The following is an 11,252-nucleotide window of genomic DNA, read 5'->3' as shown; positions in this document are numbered from 1 at the left end:
GGCAAAAAGCCCAAAAACGATCTTAAAAAAAGAAATAAATCAACAAAGTAAGTAGTACGTTTTCAAATAATTGTACAAATTACAATATTTGCCTCTGAGATGTAGTGGAGCAGAAGTAAAATGAAACTGAAAATTGAGAATCCTCAAATGTGTTCGTGCAGTTCCTAAGTACATACATGTTCTTAGTTACTTTTCACCACTGCAGCACAAACAGAACTACACATCATGTTAGAACAAGCCTGACTTACTGTAAACGTATAGTTGCGTGCGCAACGAAAATAGCAGACACAAATGTGTGCACGTTGCGTTGTGAGCTTGTAGATGTATAATTTATTTTTACACAACACCTGCCTGCAACTATAAATCAGGTTTTAGGAAGACATTATGACCTTACAGGAGTACAACAATGCATGTAAGTATTAACAACTATATGGAATAATACACTGTCCTATTAGCTCAAATGAGCTTTACTTTTCTTTTCTCTTTTGTCTCCTTCCTGTGTTTTTAGAGGCCCTGGAACTAGCCCAGAGCGGTGATACTGCCTGTGGAAGATTTGGGGTCTATGAGAGAAATCTGACACAGGTTTGTGAGCAGTTCATCTGCCTGTTTGTTTACTTAGATGCTGTTGGGATGTTCTTGTGTGTGACATTTTGCATTTTGGGCCTAGTATATGCCATCTAGCCAAAGCATGGCGTCAGAACAGTTACACAACATCTGATTCAACAAACTCCATTTCACAATTTATGGCTGATGAAAAGCCTCCAGGCTGTATGTTGTATTGCAGAGGTGAGAGGTCACAAATAACATAAAATATAGAGTTTAGCCTGCCTTGTTCAATGGTGACTTCTTTCTATAGTTACCTGGCTATAGTACCTTAGCTTAGTGGGTAGAGAATAAGTAGCCTTGCGGAGCCATTATGGCTGATTCAGTTCAAGAACCTATCTCCTGTTTCTATAGCGTGAGGTGGCTACATGTACAAGTAGACTACACCCACTGGGCCTTGGACATGACCCCAGTATGTTGCAGGGACTTACCCCCAAATCAACCCTTGATGCTCAGAGCAGGGAGGCCTCATCAGCCCCGTTTTCATAGTCTTTGGTACAAGCCCCTAGCCACGAGACGGTGAAGTGAAGTGCAATGGACATGGTGGCCGAGATAGGTACTTCAGCTTATTAGTTATTACAGCTGTTATCCACAAGCTCGAAGGAGAGCTTGTAGATCTGTAGATGTGTGCAAATCTTTTAATATTATATATTTTTAAAACAAACAATTTTAACTCAAATCTTTGCTTCTGGGGGTCCCTGGAACCACTCAAAAAGTGGGGGGACAATATTCGAGATCGAGTGTTGAGACTAGAGAGCAACTGCAGTAGGGTATAGGCTATAGAGTCAGAATGGTCATTGCGGCGAGAGCCAAGCATGCAGCGGCAGCCAAAACACAATGACGATTGCACAACAAAACGGTGCCAGAGAGGGTCGGTAAAGAAGAAGCCTTCTAAATCCTGATCTAAGCTTTCTGAAAAACTTCAAATATGTATATGGCAGCATCAATTTTAATTTTTGAATACTGTACATAAGTCTGTACAGAACCCCAAGAGGGGTTCCCGTCCAGAAGGGTTAGAACACCAAAAGGGGTTCCCGTCCAGAATGGGTTTTAATGGGCTATGGTGCAATGGGGCATGATACATGTTTGTTTTTTTTCATCAGATAATTAATGCTCTGGGATACGTCTACTCTAGGTGTGGATTACTAATACCCCATTTTACATTTATGGTGAGAAAATAATCAGGGGAGGATGAGGGGGAGGGCAAAACACAGTATGAGACCACAACAGTGCCTGCTGATTCTCATTACTGCTAGTGCTATACCAGCTACTGTATACCAATTCCCTTCAGATAGGCAAGCTCTGATCACACACAGAGATGGCTCAGATTATGTTGCTCCCTCATACACGCTGCAACACGCATGCACGAGCAGTGCACGCACGCACGCACACACACGTGCGTGCGCATGCACACACGCAATAGCCAGACACATCTCTTCTTTGTCATACAATCATATCATCCTAGTCTGCATGCACAAGCACAGAACAAATTCATATTATTTCTGGTCTTTCACCACATCGAATCAAAGATCCCAATCAGAACATGCGAGCCGCAGTGCCAGCCGGCATGTGTAGGCAGGGCAGAATGAGCACACGGACGGCCCCCGAGGCTGCACAAATAAAACAGGTGACTCTGTGATGACACACTCTGTGAATGCTACATTCATGCTTACTGTCTGAGTGATGGCTTGGTTTGAGCAGCCAGAGGAAATGAATAGGACTGAATGGGGAAGGATGAGTGCCAGTCTGACTATGCAGCAAGCCTGGAGGTACAGCAATAAAAGGCCTGTTATGATGGATTAGGTGACACTCTCTTACACACGCACGCACGCACACACACACACACACACACACACACACACACACACACACACACACACACACACACACACACACACACACACACACACACACACTACACACACTACTTAACTCCTTCAGTAAATTCCTCAAGCAATACCAGACATAATATGCCATCTGTCAGGGGAAGAAGATGGAAAGGATTAACGTGCACCATCCATGTGTGTGTGTGTGTGTGTGTGTGTGTGTGTGTGTGTGTGTGTGTGCGTGCGCGTGTGTTTTCAGCGACAATATTTAATGTAGTGACTCCAGTCAACCAAGCATATAGGGTTCAGTTCAAGTGGGTAACAACCTGAAACCCAGCCGTCTGGCATGTAGAACGCAAGACCGATTAGTCCAGTTGTGACTCTTAGCTAGTGAGCTAATTGGTCTCACTTGTGTGACCTCCTGCCACTGATTCAAACGTCTATAAACCAGTGTGTTTCTCAAAATGTTTCGTGACAAGGGCCTCCAAATTGATATATATTTGACGCCCAGACGAGAAGATTTGTGTTAAAATTTTGATTTATACCCCCAGAGAAGATTTGTGTTGAAAAAATTTGTTCAACACTTTTTCCAAAAGTGTTCAAAAATAGTGCACAATCTTTGGTTTGGTTTAGCAGAGGTCATGGGGGCTGAGACAAAGTTGAGTAGTTGAGTTATACTAAGTACCTGATTTACAAACTCACAATGAGTCACATCGTGACTCAATGTGCGGTGCACATACAGTATACAGATACTCAGAGGCACGTTTATACAGTTCCTTTCACATACTTCTACACGCACACACACACACACACACACACACACACACACACACACACACACACACACACACACACACACACACACACTCACACACACACACAACGGGTTGGAAAGATTACATTAAAAATGTAGTTATAAATGACTAATTACCTGCATGTAATCAGTCTGTAACCGGAAGTACTGATTAACTGGCTACTTTCAGTAAACTTTGGAATGCTTCATTTAATGGTGTATTGGAGTAATCTAAAGCATTGAAAGTAATCTGATTCCAATACTTGCTAGGTTACTTATTACAATTACATGCAGGTAATTGGTAATGTGCCACCAACAATTATACTGCAAATGTAATCTCACACGCACGCACACAGGATCTCACACGCATGCACGTCGCACGCATAATCTCTTCTTTCTTACCCTTCAGTGCTACAGGCTAACTGCTCTCACCCTACAGGCCAGGCCAGGGTATAGGCCAGATGGGTCACGTATCCCTAATTTGAGGTAAAGGAATGAAGGCAAAAACATAAAGGGAGGTTTCAGCCAGCTGCTGATGAGAGGAAAAAGGAGTTTACCTTTAGCGTGGAGATCGCAAGAGTTAAAAGCAGGTGATGATGAAGTGAGGTTTCATTAAACCTCTACAGACATGACACCTGAGATTTTTGACCATTTTAATTAAGAACTCCATAGGAATGTGCTAATAATGCTAACAACAAGCACCAATCTGCATGAAGATTTTACATCGAGTATAGTCAAATTTGAATATGAAAATGTACAATTCTTTCTCCCAACAACATTTTAGACATATGATAACTTGTGAAACGTTATGCGTTCTCCGTAATGTACTTTTACAAAGTACGTAAGTTCTTTCAGTAAGTTCTTTTAGACTTTCACGTCTAAAAGTGTTTCTACATTGCAGCATTGATACTTTTTTTTAAAGTACTTTTTCCACCACTGGCAGCCAGTCTGATCTCTTTCCTCTGGGTGTCTGTCTGCCCTCGCTGACATGTAAAGGCATACATCATTTGCTTAGCCCTATTTGATATACATTCAAATATTATGTTCCGTTGCCTCTGCTGTCCATCTGTCCATCTGAGAAGCAGCCAAAGGGCTCTGTGTTTACCGTGACAGAGCGAGGGGGCGGGCCACCGGGTCGAGATGAAAGCAAGCATGTGCGACAACAAAAGACATTGTAATGATAAAGACCTTTGAAGATCGATGATCTTATAATGGTGCTCTTTTAGGGAGGGGGCACACACCACACCCACTGCAGTCGTGTGTGTGTGTGAGTGTGTGTGTGTGTGTGTGTGTGTCTGTGTTTGTTAGGGGGCAGGGAACATACTAAAGCTGTCACTTAAATGCAATGTCACAAGAGAAGGGAAGAGGGTGCACCCTGGCCTAAACTGTAAAAGCATGCACTGTTCATTTTTACACGTTAAATTACTCCGTTGTATAATGTTGGTAGAAAGATTGTGCACTTCACTTGGCGAGAGACGGATATGGAGTAAAAGAGAGGGGTGCGATAAGTCCACCTTAATTGACTGAAGCCAAACCTTAGGTCAGCAGATGGTCAATCACATAGAACCTCCCATCTCAGCTCCCTGTCCATCAGCCACTCATCCCCCCGGGCCCCCACCTCCTCTAGTAGTCCACTAGTCTGAACAACTCTTCAAAGTGGGGTCTGGACCCCCAAGGGTCCGCTTGTTCTAGGGCCTCTAGGCAAACCCTACTGTGATTGGCCAGTATAGTCACTGTGATTGACAGTTCTGGTTTATGACTAAACCTCAGTATAACTATGCCTAGACCTAAATCTAACCCTAAACCTCCTTGAGACGGTTCCAGAGGGTCCCCAGCTAAATGTTTGAATGTTTAGGAACCTAATGGAACCTTGCGGACCTGAAACTCTGACAGTGTGTACAAATAGAACCGAATGGACCCGTAACATGACATGTCAAGCAGTTTTCAACGTCCCGTCTAGGCACTCACAGGGGTCCATGAGGGAGTAGCCTCGGAAACACAGACGTTTTTATTTCCAGGGAGAGAAAAAAAGTCTGGGTCCGAGTCCGCTTCAATTTGGCATAGAGTAGCACAAACGTCGATCACTCTCTGCTGATTTCTGATCGTCTGCACCTTTGTTAAATTGACGCACACACGCACACCCGTACACACACACACACTCCTCTCTCTCTCTGTCGCTCTAATTAATTAGTCTCATGTTCGGCAGCTGCACACAGTTTCTCCCGGCGGATCCTGCCGGGAGCTGCCTATGCCATGGCATAGAAAGCATAAGTGAGTTCCAGGCTAACGCTAGCCTAAGCTAACGTGTTTCTGGTCTAGAAGGGCAGGTCATGGTATAAATGCGCAGCGCGACGTCACATAATTTGGAGCAACGCCCACCCGGAAGGGTTGACTCACAATTTTAGACCAGAGCGGCCAATGTGTTCCCCCAGGCTTTCAATTTTTGTGCCGACGAAAATGAAAGCCTGGGTAGCGAGGCTAATGAGGGAGTAGAAAGAACTTCCAATATATTTTCATATCAGGGCTCCATGGTTTGTCGATACATTGTGACACAAAGTATTGAAAATTAGGGGGCAATGACTTCTTAAAAGAACTGTGACTTTTTTATGTGTAAACTTTTTTTTATCCTGTGAAATATACTATACTATACTATACTATACTATACTATACTATACTATACTATACTATACTATAATGTAGCAGAAGGAGATATTTACTCGCGAAGTAAGGTCCGCACACTGAGCAATGCTCCAAAGCTTAAAAAAATATGTATTAAGGTTCCTTACACAATAGTGGACATGACCACTATGGTGTAAGCCAAGGAACCTTAATACATATTTTTTAAGCTTTGGAGCATTACTTACTTTTTGTTCTATTGTTAGTACCTCGGTCCGGCACCTGGCTTTAAGTGAGTGGATGTGCGTGCTTTATTGTACTTTCGATATTTACCCCCGAGCAATAACAATTGGTCCCGTCTCAACAATCTACTGTCCCACGCATGCCGTGTCCCCTCCGGCCAAGCCCCACACCCTGCTATACTAGGGCCAGCTGACCGGCCGCCCCCCCGCCGTCAATACTTTGTGTTGTTCCATTTACCGTGTCTGGTTGCTCTCTGACCCCTCCTAACCCCTTCACCCCCCCAGCACCACCCATTCTGTGTTAAGGTTCAGACAGTAAACAGGCACCCGGCACTGTCTGGAGGCTTATAGCCCAACACCACCAAAAGAGCTTAGAAACACCTGACTCCTTTCAGAGGGTAACACTCGGCACTAAGTTGAGGGCTGATTATGTTTGTTGTCAATAACACACACACACACACACACACACACACACACACACACACACACACACACACACACACACAGATTCATCATGCAACTCTGTGTAGTTTTGATAAAAAGGATGGGCGGGAGATCAAGTTATGAATTGCAATATGACATGATAAAAAACTATTCATAAAAACAGACAACAACAACAACAACGGCACCAAAAACCTGCCACTGGACAAATCAATCTGTCAAGCAACTCATCGACCTTTATTGATGTGTGGCCACACAAGCTATTCTTTAACTGGGTGACAGCGTGGGTCATGGTGACAGACCATGACAGCTAGCCAGCTGGAGCTTCTGCTGTGCCGGCGATTCTGACAAGGGGGTGACAAAGTGACAAACGTCTACACGCCATTGACCATGTCCAGAAGGACCTTTTGTTGTTTAATGATGTTGAAAAGGCGTGTTTATGTTTTTATGAGTGACAGAAGGGGTGTGTGGGTGGGGTGGGGGCATAGTCCTGAAGCCTCTAATAATGTGCATGGGTCCATGACAAATCGGTTGTAAGGTCTAGGTCTAGATACCGGTACATCCTGAAATACATCCAAATTCCAAAGAAAGAAACAATAACACTTCTTCAGTATACCCAGCAGTTATCGTCAGTACGGACTGGAAGAAGGAGTTTGTCCTGACAGCCAGAGATTTGTTCCCAGCGCCTGCCACCAAGGTCGCATAGCTACTGTATGATGATGAAAGCCAGAGCAGATAACGCCACAAAGAGAGGCTTCAACTTCAGAGCCTTGCAGCTTGGACTTAAACTCTCCCCGCGTCTGGATAAAGCAGAAGCCTATCATTAGCGGCAATACCGCAGCGGGTGAGCGAGCTTGTCGACTGGCGGAAATCTCTGCGAGATAAGAAAACTCTGCGAGGAAAGAAAGCCCCTAAACCCCAGTAACCCACACAGTGCATATCATGTATAGACCATATAGGGCCTGTGTTTAAAAGATTAGTTGATGTTGCACAGCAATTTGAGCCCACTTTGTTTCAAATTGCTCCCAAACCTCACTGCTGCAGGAGTGATAGGTAGTGGTCGGTGGCTGAACCTGAATCCGTTTTTCATAAAGAAACTTGGTATGGGCCAGAGGACTGGAAACATAATTCGTCCACCCCCCCCCCCTTACTTATTCCACTGTATTTCACTGTAATTAACAAAAATGGCACAATTCTGCTACACTACACAGGAATTTAATCATGCAAACATAAGAAAAACTTTAAACATGCACACACGCACACGTGTGTGCGTAGCAGTAAACAAGGGCATCTGTCTATAAGCCCACAAACAAGCAGAATCAATCACATCAAACTGATCATATATCAGCGTAACGGTCTGGGCACCGGACTGGTGATCCAGTCGCGGTGTGCCGCGGGTTCGACTCCCGGACCCAACACGGCCTTTACCGCATGTCATCCCCCCATCTCTCTCTCCCGTTTCCTGTCAGCCTACTTTCTATCCCTTAAACAATCAATAAAAGGCGTAAGCCGCAAAAAAATATCTTAAAAAAAAAAAAAAAACTGATCATATATCTATCACTCCATTAGGTCATACTCACTTGTCTTGTTGCACTTGACTTTGGAGAGCATCTTGTGTGCCAGGAGAAGATCTCCATTTTTCACTGCCACCAGCAGATCTTGTTCTTTTCCCATTACTACAGCCGTGGCCACACACACACACACACACACACACACACACACACACACACACACACACACACACACACACGTGTGCTACTTATAGCGGTCAGCCACAAAACCCAATGTTTCTATCCTTTCACTTTTCCTTCACACAATGGGTCCGTCTGTGTATACCGAGAAAGTGTTCTTCATAGACGTGCCCTGCGTGGTACTCGAGTTTCTAGAAAAACAACCCAGATCCTTCCTTGACAGAGCCGAGTTAATGGAGGGTGCAGACAAACGTCTACATGTGTCTGTCATTCAGTTGACATCCTACCACGGGCAAATTGGGAGCCGTCACGTCACGATCCCATGGGAGGACATTATACCGCTGGGTTCAGCAGCTGGGGAGGAGGAATGTGAGGTAAGCAGTTCCAGGCGGCAGTCTTCCCTTGTTGCTGGAGCTTATTGGTCCCATTTCCTGGCATGGGGTCCTCCGTGCGTGGAAGTCCTGGTCGGCTATAGATGCGGAAAAAGTCTTGCGTTCGCGAAGGCCCCGGTTGAGGTTTAGTTGAGTTCACTCATATAGCCCCGGTTGGAAGTGGATGGTGCAGCTGACATCACAGAGAGAATGAAAAGGCAAGAGAGACAGAGAGAGAGGAAGATAGAGGAGAGAGGGATAGAGAGATGTCACATTGTCTGAATACTTCTATTACCCACACAAAACACTAATTTCCCATGGCTGTGACAGACATTGGCACGTAGGCTATAATTCTATGTCTGTATAATTTGGGGCTTTTGAAATATAAGACCTCTAACACTCTTTTCCACAATCATAAACCCCCTGTTAATTCCCCCCATGTCACAAGATGACTGCTAAGTCTTGAAATTGAGGTATACATTCATAACAGCAAAGCAACACAGACTTTCTTGCATGTAAGGGATTACGGGTGTCCCTTTAAAACCCGACCTTTGTTTGCCTTGCCTTAATGCAGGAAGCCTAGCCAGTAAGGAATGTGAACTGTATCTCTGGATTTTTCCATGCTGGAATAAGGTGTTAGCCTGTGCACACCATTCCCTTCACTTTAAGGAAGCATCTTTTCAGGCAAGAGGGCTTTCTGGCATTCAGCCAGTTCCATCCAGTCTTCTTTGGGAAACAACACAGCGTGGGTTTCTTATTTGTCAGGCAAACTGAGTCAGTGCTGACCACAGCTTCACAACCAAGCTGCCTGAAGCATCTATCACTTTGGATGAGTTCAGAAATGGCACTTATGGGAGACAAAATAACCAAGGAACATGTCACAAGGGGGCTGTCTAAGACAGTTAGTCAGACAGACAGAGATCATGTGAAATCTTCCAGCAAGACACAGTCCTTCGATTAAAACAGGAGGTGTTTCTGTCTCCCATATGAAAGTGCAAGTAATTGAAACTCTGAGCCAATGTAAAGAGCTGGCACATGTTATATTCTACGTACATTCTCTAAAAGTCAGAAGTTAATCGCTCACTTTTGAAAAGATTATAATTTTTTTGAAACAATTTGCTTATAGGGGCATGCCCAAAACTCCCATTAAAGTAAGAAACAATTGTAGCAAAGAATATTGCTTTTTGGACTTAACAGTCTAAATGAATTGTATTTTTTAGGCCAGCCAGGGACAAAGACAAACAAGTTTGCAATAGATAGACTAATTCATATGGGTTATTTTTTTTCCCCCTGCAGGCTTATTTGCTTGAGTTTTAAATGCTATTGCTTTGCAAGTTTTCATGCAAAAACAAACACCTGCCTTGTTGGGTGGCCAAGCTATTCCTACTTAACACCTTATTATGAAGCAGTTTAGCCTTGGAGCAGATGCCAATGAAACTATTTGCACTGACACATGATCTAAAACTAGACAGGCACCTTGCCATGCAGGGAGTAAACAACTGCATAGCCATAGCCACCATAACGACACTGTATGCCCGATTGTAAACACCAAATTTGGTGTCAGATATTGCCCCAGAATAATGACTTAAACCTGAATGTGCAGTGGCAATACTGGGAAGGGGTCCAGTTTATGCCGTCTTAAAGTGTAAAAAAAAAAAGAAATCCTACAATCAGTGCCACATTTCCCTCTCTTTCGTAAATACATGTTAATAGATCGAAGTGAATTGTAGCCTCCAGTGTAATGTAAACACAGTGGGTAGTCTATCTCAAAAGTTGGAATGGAAATGCACTTTCAGTGCCGCACCGTCTGGCTGGTCTGACTGAGTAGGCTATAGGCCACCTAATAAACCAAAACCATGCACGGCTATAGTAGGCTAGGTTGAGGTTCAGATACACTAAGCATGCAGTTATGCCCGGCCCCGAATCAAAGTAATTGGTTTGACTTTGCTTTGCGTGCTTTAGCTAATTCATCCAAAAACCATTCTGTCCCGTCTGTCTTTAGTTTACTGTCATGTCAGATAATGTGTCATAATAAGGTAGTACCACAGTTTAGGATATTAAAGTTGCCAAATTTTCTTCAAAGAAGAAGACTATAATAAATTAGTCTCACCTGTTGCGGACAATGTTAGCAAGGCGTTGACAGATGCATGTGCTGCTGAATGCAAGTTGAGCAGCGCTCACACGTTAATACCAAGAGACGGGAGTCACTCCGAAGAAGATCCTGGACCTGCACTAGTGCTCGTTAAAGTCAGATAGCTTGGGAAAGTCACAGCTCACAATTTGCATACGTATCATTACGTATCATTTTAAATGTATTGTTAATGTGGCTGATAATACGAAAACATCCTCTCGTCTCGATTCTTGTGCTGTAAAAGACACACTCCGGTGACTCCACTGCGCGCACCGCGGAGTTTGACAGCTCAAGTGCGCAAAAAGGCTCCTCCTTCACCAACCAAACACCAGTCATCAAAACACTGGCTCAACTAAATGGTTAATTATGAAATGCGACGTTCAATTAACAGAAAACATATGTCACAATCATCAAATTACTGCAGATGATAAATAATTCACGGAGAAATTAACCGATGAAAACAGTGTGGAGATAAGTTTCAAATGGCTGCTGTTGTTGTGGTTACTGTGTGGAACTAGCCCTGAAACATGACTCTCGT

At 43.9% G+C, this 11,252-nt stretch overlaps 1 protein-coding gene across 2 annotated transcripts in view; it reads right to left on the bottom strand.

Moving 5' to 3' along the window:
* LOC310874843 (caskin-2-like) overlaps positions 1–10,908 on the bottom strand; it is a 61,760-nt gene extending 50,852 nt beyond the window's left edge. The window contains exons 1-2 of one of the 2 annotated variants that reach the window (XM_083787729.1): positions 10,694–10,908; positions 8,102–8,776 (exon numbers count right to left, since the gene is read on the bottom strand). In XM_083787729.1, coding sequence (XP_083643855.1) covers positions 8,102–8,195 — 94 coding nt within the window. In that variant the 5' untranslated portion in view covers positions 8,196–8,776; positions 10,694–10,908. The remainder of the gene's footprint in view (positions 1–8,101; positions 8,777–10,693) is intronic. The other variant, XM_083787731.1, reaches the window with a different exon arrangement.
* Positions 10,909–11,252: the final 344 nt, after the last annotated feature.

Source organism: Protomyctophum parallelum (genome assembly GCF_964188405.1).
Source record: "Protomyctophum parallelum genome assembly, chromosome: 17".
Lineage (NCBI taxonomy): Eukaryota > Metazoa > Chordata > Actinopteri > Myctophiformes > Myctophidae > Protomyctophum > Protomyctophum parallelum.
This window is presented reverse-complemented; position numbering and strand designations above follow the sequence as displayed.